At 46.2% G+C, this 24,961-nt stretch overlaps 1 protein-coding gene across 1 annotated transcript; it reads right to left on the bottom strand.

Annotated features, from left to right (window-relative positions):
* Nucleotides 1-201: 201 nt before the first annotated feature.
* PPT1 (palmitoyl-protein thioesterase 1) lies at nucleotides 202-24,961 on the bottom strand. Its single transcript, XM_032360905.1, has 9 exons — nucleotides 24,803-24,961; nucleotides 20,851-20,960; nucleotides 20,501-20,628; nucleotides 20,101-20,171; nucleotides 17,326-17,428; nucleotides 4,972-5,062; nucleotides 4,044-4,142; nucleotides 2,518-2,589; nucleotides 202-1,280 (listed from the first exon to the last, which is right to left on the bottom strand). Exons 1-9 carry the CDS (start codon nucleotides 24,924-24,926, stop codon nucleotides 1,158-1,160), a joined length of 921 nt encoding a protein of 306 aa, XP_032216796.1. The 5' UTR covers nucleotides 24,927-24,961; the 3' UTR covers nucleotides 202-1,157.

Raw genomic sequence — 24,961 nt, 5'->3', positions numbered from 1 at the left:
TCACATAGTATGGGAAAACAGTAGCTCAAGGTTAGTTTTTTTTATCGTAATAGGAGTTCTCAGTCCTTAATATTCTGAGTTGATCTCAGGAGATCAGGAGAAAAGGGGTATGCAGTATTCCCCAAGCTTTCTGAGCAAATAATCGTTTTTTTAAAATAATACATCAGAAGTAGTTTTGAATGTACTGTAAATAGTTTTTTCAGATGTGGAGTTAGAAAGCCTGATCTCTTTCCATTTTTCCATTGTCTGCTAACACCAGCAGCACAGTGATTCCAGAATGTAGACTGCTGGCTACACGGAAAAAGGGACAGGTTAGTTAAGGATGGCGTGGAAGGGACCAGCTGTGTCCTCACTTATCGTTTCTGCTTGTACATTGTTCAGCTGACGTGTAGTTGACATACAGTGTTCTGTCCACTTGAACATTTGTCTTCATTCCCCCAAGTCAAGCAAGATGTACTCCATCCCCCATCCGCCACCACCTTAAGCAATCCAGTTGGGTGCTACTTCCCCTCCCTTTTGTGACAGAGCAACTAATTTATCACTACCTGGTAAGACAAGAGTGCTACTGAGACAAGATGGTGGCCCAGCAGAAGATGTCAATGCTAACGCACCATAGGAGACAACATACTGAGAAAAAAGGGTAGCCTCAAGGAATTACACAGAAACACTATCTAAACAATACTTTCACAAGCACTGGTTGGCTCTCCACCAGCAAAATTGAGCAAGCATTTATGGTCCCCTCAGGCCTGGATACTGGCTGCCTCTTGGCTTGAAATATGGCTAGGCTTTCCTGAAAAAGGTGTCTGCCCTTAAACTCTAATTGCTTTAGCTTCAGACTCTACTGGGCATAGTTCAGACACTGATCAGCAGCAGACTTGCCTAAGACAGCCTGACCACATTGAGGGATTGTAAAATAATCTCCATGCATGGTATTGACTAATTAAACTTGCATTCAACACCATATGCTGATAGGAGGAGGCAAAGGATAAGATTCGAATCTTAGATCTTTCTGAGCAGGGCGTGTTAGGTGATAACCAGAGGGAAGGATTAGTTGCAAGCTGGATGTGAGCTCAGGCTTAGGCATGAGGGGAACGTTCTCCTACTGGTGTATAGAAGCTCTAGGGGCTCCCTGAGCTCTGGGGCAGACTACAAGGGTTTCACTCCAGGAAGGGTATGATGTGAGCATAAAACCATTCTTGAGACAGTTGAAGATGGTCCCCTTCCACAGCCAGGAACACAAGCTGTCCTGCATTGTCCATTTCCTTTAGCCCCAAGCGGTCCTGAAGACAGAAAGATCATAATTAAGAGGCTTCACGAAAAATTAACAGTTGTAAAGAATCAATGTTCATTTGAGATAACGTGCTCAAAAGTGTAGTCTTTTCCCGGAGTAGCAAAATTTAGGTGTTAACACTTGAAAATGCCAAAAAGGATACCTCCCTGTTTTCTTCCTGAGCATTCAAAACATAGGTATAATTGAGATTGTTGTCTACCGAGTACTATATTCAGCTTTCTAAAAAGTTTCCTAAAGCTGGAGAACCACCTGCGTGGGTGAGCCAGGCCACAGACAAAACTGCCTCAAAATGTCAGTCAAGTGAGACTGAGCCAAAAACAGAAAAAGCTGAAAACATCTAACCCTTCAAGAACACACCTCACTTTTCATATCCTGGCACTACCCACAGGGGCACAGAACAATCATGGCTGGGAGGACAAGCAGCTGACAGAGCCGCAGTGTTGCTTCTGCTGTAGCTACCATCAGTTTGACTTGGACGAGAGGGAAGTTAGTTCTTAGTTGTAATTTCCAAAACTCAGCAGACCTGAGCTTCCCTTTTCTTTGAGCTCACCCAAGATGGGCCACCAAATGCTGGAGATAAGCCAAGAGAGGAGACAACTGGCCCGCGAAATTACTCAGGAGAATTCTTGCAGAAGGCAAGTGGTGCCCATAGCACTTGTGCCTTTTAGGAGGGTCCAGTTCCAATATCCGTTCCCTGGGGTGCGGAAGGTCCCAGAACTAGAGGTAGTGAAATGGTGCAACCTCTGCTGGAGAAACAGGGCCTACCGCGTTGCCCCCAGGCCCCTGCAGGAGGAGCTCCTCTCACCAGTGCTCTAATTTTAAAAACGGGACTTCACATCTGTTCGTGTTTTAAAATTAACACCTCTCCTATGTGTTCACGATGCACGGGGGCTTCTTGGCTTAGCAGTCTGCATGTCAGCAAAGGAAGCCAGTTCTAAACCTTTTCATCAGCAGACAGAAACTGGAGATGAGGTGATCTTTGTACATACGGAAAGCCATGAGGTCCAGGTCCTTCATCCTTCAGGATGTACACTAATAAAACCCAGCGCCCGAGACACTGGGGTCACAATCAGCACCCTCACCGGCCTCACCCGTATCAGACCAAGTCACAGGCCTCCGAGCACCCACTGCTCTGGGGCATACAGGACAGCCTCTATCACCAAAGAATCGAACAGCTTTGGGAACCAGGAGCTGAAAAAGACAGTACCTCTCTCCTCTCTGGTTACCTGTGTGTACAGACTGGTCTCCTGCAAGGGGATGGTTTCCTTGGCTTGGCCACTCCTGTAAAACCCGAACCACTGCAGAAGAGGAGGGTGAATAAAGATCAGACCCAACAGCACATATTGTCAAGTTAAGACTACCAACAAACAACATCACAAAGCTGTAGCAAAGAGTGAAAACAGAGTATGTCTTAAGTCATCTCTTTTTAAAGGTAGATGCTGAGGGAGGAGTTAATCTTTCCAAAGCGCTTTCCAATTCTGCAGAATTCCTGTTTCCTACAGTAACTGAACACCTACGCTGTGAAAATCCTTGTGCTAAATCTGACATTGAAGATAAATATATATGTGGTCCCTGTTTTCTACAACTCTGGTCTGGTGAGGCAAAGAAACAACTGTTTAGCACAGGGATCAGCCAACTTTTCTGTAAAGGCCAGATACAAAATAGCTTAGGCTTTAAGGACCTCATGAGTGTAACCACCTAGTGCTGCCCTTCTAAACAAAAACAGCCACACACAATATATAAAAAATGAATATGGTTTTCAAAAAGCTAAAAAAATATGGCTCTTTTTCAATGAAATTTCACTTACGGACCTTGAAATTTGAATTCATATAACCTTTGTCATCAGATATTCTTTTGGTTTCTTTCTGACCATTAAAAAATGGTTCACGGGGGGCACCTGGGTGGCTCTAAGGCCTCTGCCTTCGGCTCAGGTTATGATCCGAGGGTCCTGGGATCGAGCCCCGAGTCAGGCTCTCTGCTCAGCAGGGAGACTGCTTCCTCCTCTCTCTCTGCCTGCCTCTCTGCCTACTTGTGATCTCTGTCTCTGTCAAAAAAATAAATAAATAAAATCTTTAAAAAAAAAAAAAAAAAAGGTTCACGGGCCCTGCAAAAGCAGATGGCGGGCCGATCAGGCTGGCTAGTCCCTGATAACCTGACATAATGTGATGATTTTGCAAAAGAGGGAGCAAAGTCTGCTTGGAGTAGGGATGACATCCTGGATGGAAGAAGTGACATTTGAGCTTGGCCTTGACAGATGAACTTTAGCTTGTCAGGTGGAGAAGCCCAGGGAAGGGCACTCTAGAGACTGAAAAGCATGAACAAAAGCACTAAGAGTAAAAACACATGCCAAGTCTGGTGCATTTCAAGACTTCATCCTAGAGTCTATGTGTGAAGTGGGACATGAAGGAAGATTAAGTTGGAAAGGTAGGTCAAGGCGGACCTTAAATGCCAAGCTCAGGGATTTACAGACTTTGGGCTGATGGTTTGGGTCACAGGTCTCCTGGATAATGTGGTAAAAGTTACAGACCCTTCCTCAGACAAGGCTACTACATAATTTTGCAAACAATTTCAGGTGTTGGGAGGTGTTATAGCCCCAAGTGTCCCATTTGTAGACCTCGAGCAAAGAAGCCCTGCTCTACACAGAAGGTGGAGGAAGGGACTGAAGGTTTCTCCTCAGCAGGTGGCTGTATTTTAATGCCATTTACTCCTTTGGTCTCCCCGTGTGGTGTGGCCTGCCGGCACAGCATCTCACCTCAGAATCCACAGGGTCCACAATGGAATCATTGAGAAACTTGACCATCACAAACTTCTTCAAGGCCATCAGGTTCTTCTTGTAGGACTCATTGACTCCCTGGAAGAAAGGCAGTAGTAGTTCAGGGACAATACCGTCAGATTCCAGCAGGGTGTTAAAGCCTTCCAGTGCTCTGGCCTCCCCAACCCTGGGCCACAGTATTTCCACCCCATGATAATGGGTTGGTTTTCCAGCTCCCAGCCCAGAATATACCTTGTAAGCTTTTTCTTATCATCCTATCTGACTGGCAATGCCCCCACCAACCATAGTCTGTCACCACACTCCATAGGCATCCGTCACATAGGTTAAAGGCGACCACCCAGAGAGAGCCAAGGCAAAATGAGAAACCGCACATTCTGAGTGGTTCTGCTATAACACTTCCGTTTCTTCTGCACCAACCCTCAAGTTTTGTTTTAACAAAACAAAACAAAACAACCCTCCAGATGGGCCCAATACAAATTGAATCACTGAGTTTACCAGAATCCCACAAACCAAACCAAGCTTGTGCCTGGGACTATTGGGTCCCCTCTGCCATCTCTCTTCTAAGTAAATCTCACTTCTGAGAAAATCTGACCCCCAAGGGACCCACGAGGAAGGCTGCTCTCAGTAAGACAGCCACTGTGACATTTAAGCCAGCCAGCAACCTACTAAGCTTACCCTGCTTCTTCAACACAAGGCAAGGAAAAGGACCTATGGGAAGAAAGCCAAATGAATTTCAGCTTTCCTAAAAGGAACTGACGCTCATAAGCACTGCCTTCCCAAAACAGAACTTCTGTTCCCCAGGGTGTGTGTCCAGGATATTCTGGGTAAACGGTCACAGCTCATCTGCGTGTGGCGCCCCAAAAGCAACACGAACGCACAGCAACAGCAGCCTGGGATAGAAGCTTACCCTCTCCTGATTAATATCTGCCAAGAAGATGCTGTGGTTGCGGTACATGTCCTCCTTGATGGGGTCGTGCCAGTATTCTGCTTGCACCAGGCTGCAGGAAGAAGGAATGAATGAAGGTGACCGAGCCACGTGGCAGTCAGCACGCTGGAGGCACAGCTCTGTGTGTGCATATGCACATTGTGTAATAAGAGACTTCAAAAGGACAAAAAATCAAGAGCCATCACGTCCCTGGCCTTGACCTTAAATAGGGCAGACAAGACTTCTACTTACGACACAGTTCGTTAAGGACACACCTGAGGCATGAGAGTGCTATGCAGCACAGTACAGTCCCACAGATTTGGGAAAAGGACTCATCCATGTCTGTTCCCCCAGGGCCTTGAGCCTTCCTTATCACACTTCCGCCTCCGGGTCACCGTGGCCCATGCTGTCCCCGTCCAAAGCCTCCCCTGCTTCCCCCTCCGCTGCTTCCTATTCAGATATCTGCAAAGACTCAGCTCAGCTATCACCACCTCCGCATCCAGCCATCCCTCTCTTCACCCATCTGGCCGGCCTCAGGCTCGCAGGGAGGTCTACCCCTTCAATCCCAGAGTATTGCTCCTATTGTTGAATGAGGACAGTAGTTTTCAGGATTCTGGAATGTCACAGATTTTTAAGGACAAAAGGCGGGGATCTGGCGTTCATACTATTATTTCAGACTGGTGCTCACATGCTTCCGTTTCTCCCCAGTCTCTCTGCTCCCTCTATCCTCCCCTCCCTTCCTTCGGGGGCCCTTCCCCATCCACACTGAGCCCTTCCCAAGTCCTCCCAGCTGGTGCCTCCACAGTTCCTCGTAGCTCCTGCAACCACACAGCCGCAATTCCAGAGAAAGTGGACCGGCTGGCAGAAGACCTCTGGGGGAAGGAGTCAGACCACGGGTGGGACTCTAGCCCAGGCTGGCAGGGGAGAGAAGAAATGTTTGTACAAAAGGCGCTCCCCAGCCTGAATAGAAGAGCTGCCCTCAGGTGGTGGTCCAGAAAGCTCCACTCAGCAGGGCAGGATGGCATAAAGGCCCAGAGGGACCAGCTACAGCAGAGAGGTCAGAGCTCCTCACATCCAGGGCAGGTGCACCCGAGGTCAAAAGAGGCCGTGGCTCCGGCTCTCTGCTCAGCAGGGAGCCTGCTTCCTCCTCTCTCTCTCTCTCTGCCTGCCTCTCTGCCTACTTGTGATCTCTCTCTGTCAAATAAATTTTTAAAAATCTAAAAAAAAAAAAAAAGAGGCCGCGGTCAGCCTGCCACGGTCACAGGAACATTCGATCATCTGTTTTTAAATGTATTTGAAACATTTCAGTGTTTAGTTTCACTGATTTTGTCAAAATGTGATGAACTCTGACCATTTATAAAATACTGACATTGCCACTGGTCTTGTGCTTGCGTTCTAGACCTGCTGTCGCTCACCGGGGGCGAGCTGACTCCCTGGTTCTCCCCCTGGGGACAACAAGCTCCTTGAGCAATGACACACAGGCACATGGCAGATGCTTAGCAGGAAGTCTCCGCCGAGTGCAAGGGCCCGGTGCAGGATGCCAGACAGGCTCTGAAAGAAGTGGCTGGCACTGAGGGAGGGGAGGGGTTGTGAGATGTGAGCAGAAGGGAAGGCAGTATGGCTAGGAGAACAAGGGAAGAAGCTTCGGGAGTGGGTGGGTGGGTGGTCAATAGTGTCAAACGCTCAGAATTGGTGAGCAGGGGGCGCACACATGGTGGCCAATCAAAGTTTCCTCAAAAAATGTTCGAGGAACAAATACAAAGGTCTTTGGATCTTGCCCGACCAGGTTCCAGCGACCCAGAGTTACAGCAGGGAGCCCAATGGCTGAAAACGAAAGCAATAGTTCTGGGGCAACTTTCTGTGTGAAAAGTGCTTCAGAAGGGGCAACAGGAAGAAAGGAAAGGCATTTGTTTTGTGAGAAGCCTGGTGCACACGGGGCACCTACGGGGAAGGACCTGCAGGTGAGCAGAAGCTGGGAGTGTCAGGGAGCCAGATGGAGAAGAAACATGGTCTGTACTGTTCTCGTCTGGTCACCAGGGTGGGGCCGGTTTCAGAGGTTAAGTAACGCTCTCAAAACTGCTCAGTCGTGGGCTCCTGGGTGGCTCAGTGGGTTAATCATCTGCCTTTGGCTCATCAGGATCCCAGAGTCCTGGGATCCAGCCCTGCAAAGGGCTCCCTGCCCTGCAGGATGTCTCCTTCTCCCTCTCCCTCCTCTGCTCCCCCTGCTTGTGTACGAGCTCTCGTGCTTGCTCTCTCTCTGACAAATAAATAAATCAATAAATCTTTAAAAAAAAAAACAAAAAACAACTACCCGGCTGTGTCAACGGTGACTCAGTCAGTTAAGCATCCCTTAACGCCTGGTTTCGGCTCAGGTCGTGATCTCAGAATTGTGGGCTTGAGACCCACATGGGGCTCCATGGGCAGTCTGCTTGGGATTCTCCCTCTGCCCCTCCCCCCGCTTGCTTGTGCGCACGCACTCTAAATACACAAATACATAAATAAAAGCTTAAAAAAAAAAGACACAGTTGTAGACAAGGTAAGATAGGAGCCTAAATTTGCCCAAGTCCATACACTTTCCAATGCAACCCGCTCAAGAGGCAATCAGCTCCCCGGAAACCAGAGCCTTTACCCGTGAGGCCTGCTACAGCCTCTGTGGCTTAGACAGCACTTACTGGGCCTATTCTAAGCACTTTGCACACATTAACCTATTTAATCCTGAAAAGAATTCCATCAGGAAGGCACTATTATTAGCCTCCTGTTTACAAATGAGGCAACCATGCCCAGAGTGATTAAGTAGCTTGTCCTCGGTCACTCTGCTGGGAGCAAACAGAGCCTAAATGGCCTAGGCGGCCCTAGTGGCCCTGCTCTTGACCACCACACGTACCCCCACCCCCACCTCTGTGGACCGTGTGGCGCCCACAGCACCAGCTTCACAACACGCAGCCCTGTGCTGGAGTCACGGACACTCGTCTCTTGGAGCTGGATTCTTTCCAGGGTTATTGGGAAAACTACCTATCAACCGTAAAGCTCACTAACGTGTCCCTTCATGGCACAAATTCTGCAGAAGTTACTGCTGTCGGGGCCCATCGCCACTCTATTCTGTCCCTCCCGGCCCTGGCTCCAAACCCAGCGGCTGCTGGTACCATCTGCACGGGGAGATGCTGTGCCAAGTCCTGGAGGGACAGGAACAGCAGCCTGACGGGGAGGAGAGGCAATGCAGAAGCACAGCTGTCAAGGCAATGGCTGAACCCTAAGCCATTCGAACCTAAATCACAACGTGATTTTTGGTGGACTCTGACAAACTAATTCTAAACTCCAGATGAAACCATAAAAGTCCAAGACCAGCCCAGACTTGAAGCAGAGCCTCCCAAAAGTTGCAGAGTAACTAAAGCAGCGTGCGCGAGGAGGGGAGACAAATAAAATGGAACGAACCAGCAGCCCGGAAACGGACTCAAGCAGCAAAAACCCCAGATAGATGAAAAACATGAGAATCAAAACAAAACTTGAAAAAAAAAAATTAGGAGAAAATACGGGATCAGAGAATAGCTTTGTGCTTCAGTCCTGAGGACTGACGACATGGCCTGAATCCAAATTGGAAGCTGCCGAACCTGCTATTTGGGAAGTACCTAGTGCCCCAAAACCGTACACTTAAAAATGACTGAAATGGCAAATTCTGTTTTACACACACACACACACACACACACACACACATACACACATGTTTTACTGCAACTTAAAAAAAAATGTGTCCCAAACCAATGAATTATACACACTAAATGACAGAACTGTATAGTATGTGAATTCGATCTCAATAAAACTGCCCCCCAAAAATCTGCTAAAATATATGCCACAGGCTGGGAGAAGTGAAGTGTAACACACCTAGCAAAGAAAGGCTTAATAATCCTAATACAGGGGCGCCTGGGTGGCTCAATTGTTAAGTGTCCGCCTATAAAGCTCAGGTCCTGAGCCCAGGGTCCTGGGATCGAGCCCTGGGATCAGGCTCTCTGCTCAACAGGGAGTCTCCTTCCTCCTCTCTCTCTCTGCCTGCCTCTCTGCCTGCTTGTGATCTCTGTCTGTCAAATAAAATAAATAAAATCTTTTTTAAAAAAATTTAAAAATCCTAACACAGATGCATGTGTGTGTGTGATGCTTACACACCAGTAAGAAAAAGAGCGCCCAACAGAAAAACAGGCAAAGACTAGAAGAGGTAATGAATAGGCAACTCAGAAAAGAGAGACCCGAGTGGCCAACAAACATGAACAGATGTTCGAGCTGCCTAACGGGAGGCACAGATGGGAAAGCGAAACCATCCCACACACATGTGACTGGCAGACTCGCAACAGACACAGGATCCCGAGTAAGTAAGACTGTAGAAAACGGGAACGCTCACACTCTGGTGGTGGGAACAGAAATTGGTACAACCACCTCGGCAACATCGAGGCGAGTCTAAGATGCACGCTCTCATTGTAATCTGAGCAGCTAACAGGACGGAGTGTCTCCAAAGCACTGTTCTAAGCACTCGATCTACATCTCTATCTCATTTAACCCTCTCTACAGCCCATCTGCCCTCGTTTATAGATGATGAAACTAAGGCAGAGAGGTTAAGGAGCATTCCCCAAATTACCTGGTAAATAACCGAGAGTCCACATGTGAATTCTACTAGTACGTAAGTTCTTGTTCAGGGGTTGCTGGGTGACAGAAAATACGTAGACTGATCTCCAACCCCGGTTCCTGGCACAGAGCTCCTAAGACCCTTGTAAATTCCTAAGTGGTAAAAGCACTAGGAGCAGCTTTTCTTCTACTGAGGTGGCTCTGGGTGGGCTCCTGGATGGCTCCTAGATGGGGCTGCTCACCAAACCTCCCCCTGAAGCTTGGAATTATCAGCCCTGCTCCCCATTCTTCAGAGAGGGGAAGGGGGTGCTGAAAATGGAGCTAGTGCTCCATGGATCATGGTTAAGGCAGGAAGCTTCCATAAAATCCTGATAGTAGGGGTTCAGAAAGCTTCCAGGTTGGCAAACACACCCACACCAGAAGGGTGTACAACCCAGCTCCCACGCTCAGGACCCTCCTGAGTCCTGATAGATAGAAGAGTCAATCTATCTCTTCATCTGGCTGTTCATCTGTGTCTTTTTTTTTAAGATTTCATGTATTTGACAGAGAGAGTACAAGCAGTGGGAAGAACAGAAGGAGCGAGAGAAGCAGACTCTCCCCACTGAGCACAGGACAGATAGCCTGATGCAGGGCTCGACCCCAGGACTCTGAGATCATGACCTGAGCTGAAGGTAGACAACCGACTGAGCCACCCAGGTGCCCCTCATCTGTGTTCTTTATCATACCCTTTAATAAAGTGGTAAACATGTTTCCTTGAGTTCTGTGAGCCACCCTAGCAAATTAATCACACCTGAGGAGAGGGCCGTGGGAACCTCCACTTTGTAGTCAACGTGGGACAGAAGTTGTGGGCAACGTGGGGACCTATTACTGGCAATGGGCATGTGTGTGTGTGTGTGTGTGTGCACGTGCACATGTATGGTGGGGGGCAGGCTTGTGGGAGTGAGCTCTTAATCTATGGCATCTGACGCCATCTCCAGGTGGGCAGTTTCAGAACTGAGTTAAAATGTAGGAACCCAGCTGGTGTCCCAGAGAATTCCTTGGTGTGGGGAAAATCTCCACACATGTGGTGACCAGAAGTGGTGTCCTGTGTGGGTAGAGTAGTAGCGTAAAAGTAGAGGAGACATGCAGCAACACAGGCTGGGCTTTTCAACACAAGGACGATCCCTCTAAGTTGTCTGTCATCAAAAGAAATTAGAAGTGCTGAAATGTCTGCAGTATGGAAATCAATACACGGTGGCGTAGTCACAGAATCCAGAAAGCCAGGTAGTCGTTAAGAGGAATGAACCAGATGTGTAACAACATGTTATTAAATGTGATACTGATGAAAAACTCAGTTGCAGAATGAAGTGCACAAGATATCCATTACATAACATTTTAAATACACAAAATAAGGCTACATACTGATGGAGGATATATATGTATATATATAGACAATTTTTCTTTTTTAAGAGGACAGAAGACTCTATTACTCTCATTTCTTTCTTCTTCTTTTTTTTTTTTTTTAAGATTTCATTCATTTATATGACAGACAGACATCACAAGTAGGCAGAGAGGCAGGCGGGGAGAGAGAGGAGTAAGAAGGCTCTTGGCGGAGCAGACAGCCTGATGCGGGGCTCAATCCCAGGACCCCGAGATCATGACCTGAGCTGAAAGCAGAGGCTTTAACCCACTGAGCCACCCAGGCTCCCATATTACTCTCGTTTCTTGATAGTGGCTGTCACTATGGAGGGCGGGCAGGGAATGGGACCTGGTAGAGATATGTAGAAGAATTCAGTATTACCTGAAATGTTTCAGTTCTTAAAACATCTGACGCAAATATGACAAAATACTAATTTAAGGCCTTAGATGACATTACTCTCTCTACTTTTTATGAACAGTGGAAAAGTGCCTAAGTAGATACCTTAGTATTTCCAGAAGGGGAGTGGCGAGTTGGGGGCGAAGGTGTGGGGAAAGCAGGATACCTGGGGATAAGCGTGCTGTGAGAGCCACTGGGGGGCACAGACCCCCTGCAAGTGCTGGGCATGCAGGGCTCAGGGCCGAGGACCAAGGGCAGGGCCACCTGGGAGAGCAGAGCTGGCACAGGGGAAGAGAGGCCAAGGCCAGGGCGACACTGCTGTATTCACTGCGGTGGGGATGGGCTCAGTGAGTAGAATAGCAAGGAGGAAACTGGAGGAAGAAATCCAGGAAGGGCTATCAGTATCTCAAAGGGGAACTAGAGGGTGGATTTCACAAGCACGAGGTGAGAGAGAACTGTCACACTCACCGTTCCTCACTGTTGCCCCCACCGAGCCAGGAGCTGGCGCTGGAAAGTCCCTCCTCACTGGCTTCCCAGGGAACTAGATCGAATTTGCTTTAAGGCTGAATGATCTGAACAGTGCAGAGGACACCTCCTGGGGTCTCTGCCTAAATCAAAATAAACTCTTCCTTGTCTGGGTACTGCAACCTTCCTGTGTCCACCTTCTGATTACAGGGGTGGGTATGGTCGGTACCATGTGGTCTCACTCTTCTGGCCACAGCCAGTGATGGAAATCTGACCTGAGCTGGGACATGGTCCCGTCCCCAGAAATCTGGACTGGGACCAAGAGATTCCAGCCTCTCCTGAGATAATATCCTAAACAGATACAATGAAAAACTTGGAAGCTGGGGGCGCCTGGGTGACTCTGTCAGCAGAGTGACAGTCTCTAGGTTTCAGCCCCGTCATGATCTTGGGGGTCATGGGACTGAGCCCCAGGGTGGGCTCCGTGTTCAGAAGGGAGTCTGCTTGAGATGCTCTCCCTCCCTCTGCCCCTCCCCTGCTCCTGCAGGCACTCTCTCTTTCTCTCCAAAATAAATAAATAAATCTTAAAAAACAAACAAACAAAAAGTTTGGAAGGTGGGCGAGGCCACCTTTTACCACATGGGTGGCCGGAGAGGCTAGTGTTCATGCCCACAGAGGCAACAGAAACGCCAGTGGGAGAGATAGACTCAGCGCTTGGTGGCTCCCATTTCTTGATTCTAGTCCCTCTGAAACCCTGGGTACCAAAAGACTATGAACTCCTTTAAAAATTCACTTTGGGCTAACGTGGTTATTTTCCTACATCCAGAATCCTCCCGGATACAAAAGGCAGCCTAGCACCACACTACCAGAACGTGATCTCCCTCTGCGCCTTTCCACCCTCCCCGCCCCTTTCCCACCTCTACTGGGGCTACCTGCCCCCCCCTTTTTTTTTTAAGATTTTATTTATTTATTAGAGAGAAAGAGTGAGCACGAGCAGGGGGAGGGGCAGAGGGAGAAGGATAAGTAGATTCCCTGCTGAGCAGGGAGCCTCATGTGGGGCTCGATCTCAGGACCCTGGGATCATGACCTGAGCTGAAGGCAGATGCTTAACCGACTGAGCCACCCAGGTGCCCCATGTGTACCTTTTTAAATCTCCTACTGCCCATCTGCTAAGATGAGATGTACATAGAAAAACAAAGAAACTTTAAAAAGAAAAAGCAACTCCATAAATTTAGAAAAGTATCGATCTGTATTTGAGCCACTGAGAACTCAGAAAGCATTTCCGAGGGAAACCCTGCTATAAATGCTGGGCTGTATCCTGGCTCACACTGAGCTACGTTATAGAACTTACCTCAGGTCATTCCACTTCTCTCCAGCTCACTGTGGCCACCTCAGTGTCCACGCCATCATCACCTCTTATTGAGACACTAAGGAAGCCCATTGCTTTTCCTCTACCTGCTTTCCGGTCCACTCTCCACAAAGCAGTGGAGACCATCCAAACACCTGAATCTGGCCGTATTTGCTTGAAACCTCCCAAAAGCTTCTCTTGCTGTTTAGAAGGAAACTCACATGGCTGATGTGATCTTCCCATCCTTGCGGGTGTCACCCCTGCCAACTCCCCTCTATCACTCAACTTGTCACCGGGGCCTAGAATAAGCCAAATGTGTCCGAGGATCGGGCCTTTGTGCCTCCTGTTCCCTCAGCCTAATGGCTCTTTCCTCAGCTCCTCCCATCCTCCTTCTCATCCTTCGACCCCAGCTTAAATTCCTCTTCTCCGAAGGCCATTCTGTCTGGAGTAGGCACTGCCTCCACGCCTCGCCACCACTGCATCCTGCTTACTTCCGCCACAGCCTTAGCACTGTCAGAGGTGACCCAGCACCTCTGTTTGCCTGGAGCGCCCCCGTTCCCCACCAGAACGTTCCTTCATGGGGACAGGGTCGCTAACTGTCTTATTCTGCACTCTATCTGCCAGACCTACCACAGGGCCTGGCAAACTGCAGGGCGACGTTTGATGAAATGATGAATGAAATACTTTATGACTGCAACCGAAAAGAGAAAACAAAACCACGGCAATGCTTATAAATAAAGGAAACAGGCAGCTCAAGTTGAATAAAATATTTAAAATATGGCACCACTAGCACTAGCGGTAACAGCCCCGAGCTGCCTACTTAGCGTGAGCTGAGGGCCCTGCACTGAATCTCCACGTGGGAAAGTACTGACGGGAGAGGCTCCCAGACACCAGGCCACGCAGCAGACCGGCAATCTTTTTTTTCTGGTGTGTCTGAAGAGGACTTTGTTTTCCCTTCACAAGTGGTTGTACTTAAAGGTTCTGCACAGAACTCTAGGATGGAAATCACTTTTCCTCAGAAAACTTCTAGCAGGTGGTGCTGCTGACAGGAATGCATGGTCCTTGGGATGGACTCTGGGGGCGGCCTCCCCGGAGGCCACTCTTTCTCCTCATGCTCTGAGAGGTCATAGGAATGCACCAGTGTGAGGCTTTTTTTCATCCCTTGCCCTGATCACTGAGTGAGCCCTTTCAATCTGGAAATTCATGTCCTGTCATTCCGAGAAAATTTCTTGTATTACTTCTTTGGTAATTTCAATCCACCCTTTCTCCTCTGGACTCTTTTTGGAACTCCTATCAGGCAGATCCTGGACTTCCTAAATGTCTCCCTTAATTTTACCAGTTTTCTCCTTTTTTTTTTTTTAAAACCTCTTTGAGTTTTTGTTCTCATTTCTAAGAGATTTCCTCAAGTTTATAGTCCCATATCGCTCTCACATTTATTTTGGTTGTCTTATTTTTAATTGCCAGTTCTCTCTTATGCTTAGATTGTTGGTATTATTCATTCTTTTCTGGTGCCACGGAGGTAACTGCTCATCTCTAAAGATAATAATTCTAGGCTTCTTTTTTTCTTTTCTTTTTCTTTAAGATTTTATTTATTTGACAGACAGAGATCACAAGAAGGCAGAGAGGCAGGCAGAGAGAGAGGACGAAGCAGGCTCCCTGCTGAGCAGAGAGCCTGATGTGGGACTCGATCCCAGGACCCTGAGATCACGACCTGAGCTGAAGGCAGAGGCTTTAACCCACTGAGCCACCCAGGTGCCACCCCCCCTTTTTTTTTTCTTTTTATTTTTCATTGGTTTCGGTCTGCCTTTCATGCTAGAAGCTTTCCTCAGATGTCTGGCTGGGGGTCCCAGGCTCACGGTTCACGCTGAAACGAGACACTACAAACTGACTGGAGCCTTCTTGTGTGATAACAGAGCTTACGTCCTGGTGGCTTCACCTCACAGTAGTCGAGAGGAATCCTGATTTCTTGAAGGACTCAAAAACCTCAATCTATAGATCTTCTCTCTGGGGCCAGTCAGGTTTTCCAGAGACAGGTCCACTGAACATCAGACTAGCAGGTTATAAGCCTAGTGGCTATCATTCTGGGAGCTGAGTGAGAGGAAAGGGGAGTGGGAGGGCCCGGGTTTTCAGTGGGGTGTCTCATCACTATCCTTCACTTATTACCTCAGAGTCTTGTACTTCTCGAGTTAAATTGCTCCAGAGAATAAATTTTGCTTCTCTTGTCACAGTGGGGGAGGAGCAGTCACTTGGATGTGCACTTACGGGAACTGGGGGTTTGATCATTCCTTATATAGAAATGATTTTTTTTTTCTCCCAACAAAAAGTCCTGTTTTTAGCTCCATGCACCGATCTCTACCTTCCAAAGGATCTTATGCATCTAATTCTTGACCCTCTGTGGAGCTATAAAAAGTGAATCTGCTCCCTTCTTGTCGGGGCATCCTTCTACAGACACAAAGGTTTCAGCTTTTTTCCTCTGCTGAAACAGTTATCACTCCTTCCTCTGCTTTCTTTCAAAGTCATGGTGATGTCTTTTTTTTGTCTCCCCTCTCCTCTCCTGTTCTCTTGGCCCTTGTGGGTTTTCTCACTTTCTATTCTTTTGCTATTGGGTTATTATTACAGTTTAAGGAGAAAGTGAAAAAACATATCAATCTGCCACTTTTATTTTTTTTAAAGATTTTATTTATTTGACAGAGAGAGATCACAAGTAGGCAGAGAGGCAGGCAGAGAGAGAGAGGGAAGCAGGCTCCCCACTGAGCAGAGAGCCCGATGTGGGACTCGATCCCAGGACCCTGAGATCATGACCCGAGCCAAAGGCAGCGGCCCAATCCACTGAGCCACCCAGGCACCCTCAATCTGCCACTTTTAATCAGTATTTAGGTGTTACTGTCTCCTCCCCATGACTGCTCATTTTCAGTCGCTAACAATTCTCATCGCCATGGGCTGTGCTTGGTTCACAAAAGAAACACAAAGAAATAAAAGGATGATTTTTTCTGAAGCATCTGGCAAGAGTTAGAAGAATACTGAGTAAAGAATAAAGAACAATGGGGGCACCTGAGTGGCTCAGTCAGTTAAGTGTCTGCCTTCTGCTCAGATTATGATCTCTGAGCCCCACATTGGGGTGTCCCTATTAGACAGGGAGTCTGCTTCTCCCTCTCCCTCTGTGCTCTATCGCTCTCAAATAAATAAAATCTTAAAAAAAAAAAAAAAAGTATCTTAGTTTCCCTCCCTGACCATTAGGTGGCACTAGTGACCTGACACAGCTCTGTGACTCTACGTGTGGCCAATGGGTAGGAAACGAAGAGGTTAGCTAGGGACAGTTTCCACATGCAGAGTCCTGGCAGGGCTGAACCTTGGAAAATGGCTTCAAGGAAGTGTTGCACTGAAGAACTGTTATTAGGCAAGAATAATACGCTTGGAAAACCTTTAGGATAGCTGCTGTTGTCATACTAGTTGATCCCAAATCTAGTTATCATCTAGAGTACTCCAGGGGCACCTGGGTGGCTCAGCAGTTAAGCATCTGCCTTCAGGGGGTGTCTGGGTGGCTCAGTGGGTTAAAGCCTCTGCCTTTGGCTCAGGTCATGATCCCAGGGTCCTGGGGTCAAGCCCCGACTCGGGCTCTCTGCTCAGCAGGGAGCCTGCTTCCCCCACGCTTCTCTCTCTGCCTGCTTCTGCCTACTTGTGATCTCTGTCAAATAAATAAAGAAAATCTTTAAAAAAAAAAAAAAAAGCATCTGCCTTCATATCAGGTCATGATCCTAAGGTCCTGGGATCCAGCCCTGAGCTGGGCTCCCTGCTTAGCAGACAATCTGCTTCTCCCTCTCCCTCTGCCCCTCCTCCTGCTCACACTCTCTCGCGCACGCACTTTCTCTTTTCTCTGGGATAAATAAATAAAATCTTAAAAAAAGAAAACCAAACCCTTCCTTTTTAAAATTTAATATTAGAGCAGTTTTAAGCTTATAATATAACCAAGCAGACAGCAAAGAAATACTTTAGAAAAGCCTCTCATGCGCATACCCCTGGCCACTACTCCTGGAATTTCTGCTGTCAACATCATTTCAGTGTTGGCATGATATTTTCACACACTGACAGTTCCACATCCTTTCCAGCCAACCATACATACCGTTCTTGAATAGCTTTGTTGTAAGCCCCAGCATTCAGCGTCTTCCTGATCAGGTCACAGATGTGAGAACTCTCCCCTGGGCACCGAGGGAGTCCATAAACACCTACAGCAGCAGAAGACAAAGATCCGTTCCTTCAAGAGCTATGTACTGAACACCTACTATGTGCAAGGCACGGTGAGGAAGACAATGAACCAGAGCTAGCCTCTGATCTCATTCATCTATTCCTCAAGAAAATAGCGTATTGAGAATTCATACCATAGCCAGCTGGCACTCCCATTCGAGTTTTCTGCCTAAGGGTCTTAGCTCCAGCTCTTCCTGGTAGATGTGCTCCTCTCACTGCCTCAGTGATTGGGCTCATTCCGGCTCTCAGGTCTTAGCTTGGGGAAGTCACATCTGACAACCCTAACTCAAGTAGTGCCCCACCCCCTTCCTCGCCCCTCCCCCAGTTATACCTTCCATCTTTATCAGCCTCAGCCTTCATCATATGAAAAATAACATTTTCAGCAGTACCAGGCATAGTTCTAAGCATATATTGGCAGTAATTCATTCAATCCTCAAAACCAACATGTGGGGTAGAAATTATTATTCACCCTATATTATGGAAAAGAAACTTCAAAACGGAGAGGTTAAATACTTGGTCTCAGGTTGGACAATAAGTGTAGAGCCAGGATATGAACACAGGTAGTTTGGCTCCAGAGCCCATATCTTTTTCTTTTTCTTTTCTTTTTATTTTTTAAGAGATTTTGTTTATTTATTTGTCAGAGAGAGAGGAGAGCATAAGCAGGAGGAGCGGCAGGCAGAGAGAGAAGCAGGTACACTGCTGAGCAAGGAACCCCATGCAGGACTTGGTCCCAGGACCCTGAGATCATGACCTGAGCTGGAGGCAGCAGCTCAATCGACTAAGCCACCCAGGCGCCCCTTATTTATTTACTTTTTTTAAAATAGGCTCCACCCTCAGCATGGAACCCAATGTGGGGCTGAACTCATGACCTTGAGATTATGACCTGAGTGAGATGAAGAGTCAGATGCTCAACAGACTGAGACACCCAGGTGCCCCCAGAGCCCACATCTTTAACCACTATTCTGTCCTTCAAGTATTATCCTGGGGCGCCTGGGTGGCTTAGTCATTAAGTGTCTGCCTTTGGCTCAGGTCATGATCCCAGAGTCCTGAGACTGAGCCCCACATCAGGCTCCCTGCTTGGCCAAGAAGCCTGCTTCTCCCTCTCTCGCTCCCCCTGCTTGTGTTCCCTCTCTCCTCACTGCATCTGTCAAATAAATAAATAAAATCTTAAAAAAAAAAAAACAAAAACATTATTCTACTTCTCTCTCTTTCTCTCTTTTTTTAAGTAGGTCCCATGCCCAGCATGGAGTCCAATAGAGGGCTCAAACTCATGGTCCTGAAATGAAGATCTGAGCTGAGATCGAGATACAGACACTTAACCAACTGAGCCACCCAGTGCCCCATATCCTGTTTTTTTCTTGATCATAGTTCTCACTATCTGTATTTATTTATTTACTTGCTTCACTGTCTATTTCCTAACCCCCACACTAGAATGGAAGTTTCCTGAAGACAGGGACCTTGTCTGTCCTATTTATAGATTTTCACACATATTTGTTGACTGAATGATAAAGTTGTTTTTACCAACTCGCATTTGAATATTACTTGTGTTTTTAAGAAGTATTTTGGGGGGCACCTGTCAGTTTGTGGCTCAGTCAGTTAAGAGTCTGCCTTCAGCTCAGGTCATGACTGCAAGGCGCTAGGATCGAGCCCTGTGTCGGGCTCCTCGCTCAGCAGGGTGTCTGTTTCTTCCCTCTTCCTCTCCCCCTCCACCCACGTGTGCTCTCTTTCTCTCTCTCAAATAAATAAATAAATAAAATCTTAAACAAACAAAGGAAGTATTTTTCTACTTACTCTCTCACTTCATCCTCTGAAAAATTCCTACAAGAAGGGCAGTTTCCCTCATCTGTGAAAGGGATCTAAGTACCAAATTATTTGCCCATCATCAACAGTTAGCTGGGTGAATTCCTGATTATAAGGAGAATCCTTCTGCCCCTACACTATGCCACCTGATAGCCACCATGAGAACAGAGATGATACTCTATCCCAAAGACACATCCTTCCCCAAAAGTATGTAATTCTGCCTAAACAGAAAATCTGTTGGTTTTCAAAGGATTTATTTTCTACTGTTAACTTTATAGACAAAAAACCTCAGATGTTATTGTTTGCCCGAGTCTAAATTCAGTAAGACATCACAATGTCAGAAAACAGGAAAAGCAGGGCACTTGGATGGCTTAGTCAGTTAAGAATCTGCTCTCAGCTCAGGTCATGATCTCAGGGTCCTGGGATCGAGCCCCACATTGGGGTCTCTGCTCAAGAAGGTCTTTGCTTCTCCCTCTCCCTCTCCCCCCACTTGTGTGCATGTGCTCTCTCTCACTCTCAAATAAATAAAATCTTTAAAAAAAGAAAGGAAAGACTGTTGGTCCTTACTGACTCCTCAACCACCACTTGCCATGTGGCTGCAACCACCTCACCTCCCAGGAAATCATGTCATTTAAACTGGAGAGAAGCAGTTGGCAACCTAATTCACCTGTGTTCTTGGCTTCTAGAATCCCAAGTCTCTTCCTATTTCTTTAATTCTGGCTAGTTTATTATAACAGGACTTTCCAAGGATGGCTGACTTCTTATACAAATAGAGCTGCTGGAATGTTTTAAAATCAAGTAGTCACATGGATTAGAACAGAGAAAAAAAAGGAGGCAAAGAGGCCAAAGTTACCTTGATGTTGTCCCCCAATCGAGATCAGATTGATCATGGGAGGTGATGGGCATCTCTGAGCCACTGCCCTCCTGGGGAAAAAAAAAGGATTATCAGCTCCAACAGTCAGATAAAAATGTATCTTTAACTTCCAAATTTCCAGATTAAGCTACTTCATCCTCTGTGATTCCCCACAGCCATGGAGCATCAGGATTTCCTCCAGTAAGGTCAAATGCAAATCTTTCTTCTTTCATAGAAAATAAATTAAGTTTCATAAAGCTTTTTACATGGAGACAATTTAGAATACCTTTCCTTCCAAGAGAGATGAAATGCTCAAAAGAATTAGAGTAGTGGATCTACCCGAATATAAGGAAAAGATCAATTCCATGTAAATAGTATGATCGAACAGAAAGGAACTTACAGAAATTGACCTCCTTGGGAGAATCCCATTGCGTTGTAGCCTTGCTGCAATTTAGGATCCTTAGCAAGAATCTCACACACTGTTGCTACTTGGGAATTGACATTCAAGAAGAAGCTGTTCTCCACATCCTGAAAGAGGAGCCACAGAGGAAAGTCAGGATGAAAACCACCAATGGCATCTTCCCTAAGAGGCCAAACAAATTCAGGTTGGAAGCCTCACATAAGCCACTCAAGAGTTCAAGTATCATTGTATGATATGCTGCTAAAAATGCAAGGCAAAGCATTTTAATAATACATTCTACGAAATCAGTCAGCAAACCTTCAGAGGAACACAGCTGTTAAGGGCCTTACCTCCATCAGGGTCTTCCCAATTTCTAAGGATAAGACATAAATTCCGGGTATTTTCTTCTCAACCATTTTTTTAATAGCACCCATGCTTAAGGGATTACAACAGCTGTCTCCTAGACAACAAAGACAATGGGAGATACTCGTGAGCCAAAACATCACACATTTTTTAAAAAAAGTTCTATACTTCAAAGAGCATTATTAAGAATGTGAAACATACAGAATGGGAGAAAATATTTGCAAAACATATACCTGATAAGGGTTTAATACCCAGGATATACAAAGAACTCTTACAACTCAAAAAGAAGTTAATCTAATTAAAAAATGGAAATAGGACTTGAACAGACTTATCTCCAAAGAACACAAGCACATGAAAACATGCTCAACATCACTGGTCATTAAGGAAATGCATATCAAAACTATAATGAGATACCACTTCATACTTACTAGGATGGCTTAAAAAAATTAAAATTGTGAGTGCTGTGAAGTGTGTAAACCTGGTGATTCACAGACCTGTATCCCTGGGGATAAAAATATATGTTTATAAAAAATAAAAAATTTAAAAAAAAATTAAAATTAAAAAAAAATTTAATTAAAAGATGGAAAGTAACAAGTGTTACAAGGATGTAGAGAAATAGGAACCCTTGTATTGCTGGTGGGAGTGTGATATGATGCAGCCACTGTGAAAATTTTATAGTTCCTCAAAAAGTCAAACCTAACAATTACCACATGACCCAGCAATTTCACTTCTAGATTTCTACCCAACAGAAATTAAAACGTGCCCACACAGAAACGTGTACATCAATGTTCACAGCAGCATTATTCATAATAGTTAAAGGGTGGAAATGACCGAAATGTCCATCAATGGATGAGTGGGTAAACCAACTGTGGTATATACACACAGAGGAATATTATTCAGCCAGAAAAAAGAATGAAGCACTGACATGTTGCAATGTGGATGAACCTAAAAACCATTACTATATGTGAAATGAGCTAAACACAAAAGGTCACATAATACAAGATTACCTATGTATATACATATATCCAGAATAGGCAAATCTATACAGACAGAACGCAGATTGGACATCTCCAGGAACTGCTGGGAGCGGGGAACAGTGTGATTACTTAAGGGATACTGGTGTTTTGTAGGGTGATGAAAAAGCTTTGAAATTAGAGAGAAGTGGTAGTCGTACAACATAGTGAACCCATTAAACACCACTGAATTGTATATTTTAACATGGTTAATTGTAGGTTATATTTGTTTCACTCCAATTTTTAAAAAACAACATTTTTTGCTTGGCTCATGTTTATCAAATAATAACAAACTTCAAAAGCCCATACAATATAATTGGCACACGAAATTCACAACTGAAAAATAAGCTCCCTTATCATCTGGAACATTTGGGAATAATAGATTCAAAAGCACTTAGGAGCCAGACTGGAGGGCTGGGGAAAAGCAAGGAACGAACCTAGGACATGAAATTTGAGGAAGTACTCACTCACAGGTTTGTGCCAGTGCTGACCCTAAACTTCTACAAACTAGAGAGTGAATGCCTTCTTTTTTTTTTTTTTAAATATTTATTTATTTATTTATTTATTTATTTATTTATTTATATTAACATATAATGTATTATTAGCCCCAGGGGTACAGGTCTGTGAATCACCAGGTTTACACTTCACAGCACTCACCACAGCCCATACCTTCCCCAATGCCTATAACCCAACCATCCTCTCCCTAACCCCCTCCCCCAGCAACCCTCAGTTTGTTTTGTGAAATTAAGAGTCTTTTATGGGAGTAAATGCCTTCTTAAATTTTGCACTCTGGGGGTCTCCCTGCTCACCCTACTCCCAGTCCTGTTTCCTGTTTCTAGGAACCAGAACTAAAAACCAGAAGCAGAGTGACCAGCCACTCACCCAGAGAAATAGGCAGAGGTCATTCCCCATTTGGAGCTGAATCATCAGGTTTCTAACCTGAGAGGAAGGCTTAAGATTCATATTTAGGGGAAAAGCTAAGGCTTAGAGCATTTTCTACTTCTCTCATAACTTCTTTTAACTCTCTTGCGATAGCCCCAGAGCCCAGCACAGAGCGCTGTATTTGCCGGCTCTAATTGCTCTTTGAACACTTTTCTTTAACTCAATCCAATAAGGCTGTCACCTTCATCATGTTCCCCAAACTGCCTAGGTTAAGGTCATTAGTGATCCTCAAATTGTTAAACACAATAACCTGTTCTCAGTTGCCCTGCTGATAAAATTCCATACAGCTGATTGCTCCCTTCCTCTTGAAACATTTTCACTGGACTTCCTGGACACTGCACTCTTCTAACGTTCCTCCACCATCACTGTCTCCTCAACTGATTCCACCTCATCTCCTCAACCTCCAAATGTTGGCAGTGTCTCAGGGCTCCATCTTGAGAACTCTTTCCTCCTGTGGACTCTAATACCCATGATCCTGCCCAGTTTCATGGCCTTAAATGCCAACCATACGCGGAAGGCTCCCAACTTAAATCTCTAATTCATATCTCTGTCCTATACTCTGCACTCCAAATGCCTCTACATCTCCTGAATGTCTAATGAGGATCTCAAATCTAGTAAGTCCAAAAGCAGGACTTTTTCTTGGGGCCCTACAGGCTTCCTCATTTTGGTAGAACGACAACTTCTTCCTTCTACTTGTCCAGTCCGAAACCCACAGAATCATCCTTGACTCTTTTCTTTTTCTCTCATTCTGAATCTAACCTGTTAACAGAGCCCATTGGTTTTGCCTTCAGAAGATACCCAAACTTTGAACACTTCTCAGCATCTCCCAGTATTATCCTGTTTCATGTCACCCGCCATCTCTTGTTTAAATTGTTGCAGTAGCTTCCTAACTTGTGTTCCTCCAAACGTCTATAATCCCCTACAATCTATTCTTTTTATTTATTTTTATTTTTTTTAAGTAGGCTCCATACCCAGTGTAGAGTCCAACACAGGACTTGAACTCACAGCCCTGAGATATAATATACAGCAATTAGAGCAGTCCTTTTAAAAAATGTAAGTCATATCATGTCACTCATGTGCTCAACCCCCCCCCCCAAGGACTACCCATCTCAAATTCTAGCCAATGCCCTTAGTAGGCCCAACACTGGCACCCTCCCAACCTAAACCCCTATTTTCTTCTCCTTGTTCACTCAGTTCCCACCCCACTGACCTGAATGTTGTGCCTTCAACATACCAGACACTTCCACCTCAGGGTCTTTGCATTTACTGTTCCTTCTACCAGCTATCCACAGGGCAGCTTCCCTCATCCACTTCAGGTCTTTGTACAGATGTCATTTTCTCAGTGAATCCTTTCTTGACCTTCCTTATAAAATCGCCAGCCCCCGCCTCCCATTTCTATCCTCCTACTGCTTTCTTTTTCTCCATTGCACTTATCACCATTTTACTTAAAACGTATTATATGTTTTGCTTATTTATTTCTTTATAGTCTCTCTCTCCCCCTGGAAAGTAAGTTCCAAAAGGGCAAAGAATTTGGTCTGTTCGCTGTCGTATCTGCAGCATCTAGTAGGTGCTCATTGATACCTACATGTTAAATGTAAAAAGGAACTGCAGGTGCCTGACAAATCTATTCAGTGTGTCAATGAATTAAAGGTTGGATGCCCCGGTCATGCGGCCACAGCCAAGACTGCCAAACCAAGTACCAGACGCTGCACTCTGACGCCACTGCCATTGAGGATTAAACAAGAACAGCACGGAATACCCTAACGCAACGCACGGCTCTCTGCGAGCACTCACCAGAGGACAGTCCCTTCCCCCTCTCCCTTTCCAGTGCAGAGCAGCTCCCCCAAATCCTCAGACGTCGGGTCGGCAGAGCGCTGTGCAGCTACGGTCCTCGACCTCCACACTCGCACTCTGCAGACGCGAACCCAGGCTGGGAAAGAGAAGGAGTCTCCAAACCCTTCTGACTCTCTTCTCCCTCACTCACCCATCCCATGCCAGATCACCAGCGGCAGCGGCGCGGCCCGGTCGAGATGCCCGAGCGCCCGTGCAGCGAAGGACCCGGGCAAGAGAGCGACGGCCAAGAACCACAAGCAGCTGGGCGACGCCATCTTGACCCAATCATGTGACCGCGCTCCCGGGCCTG

This window comes from Mustela erminea, chromosome 10, assembly GCF_009829155.1.
Source record: "Mustela erminea isolate mMusErm1 chromosome 10, mMusErm1.Pri, whole genome shotgun sequence".
Taxonomy (NCBI): domain Eukaryota; kingdom Metazoa; phylum Chordata; class Mammalia; order Carnivora; family Mustelidae; genus Mustela; species Mustela erminea.
This window is presented reverse-complemented; position numbering and strand designations above follow the sequence as displayed.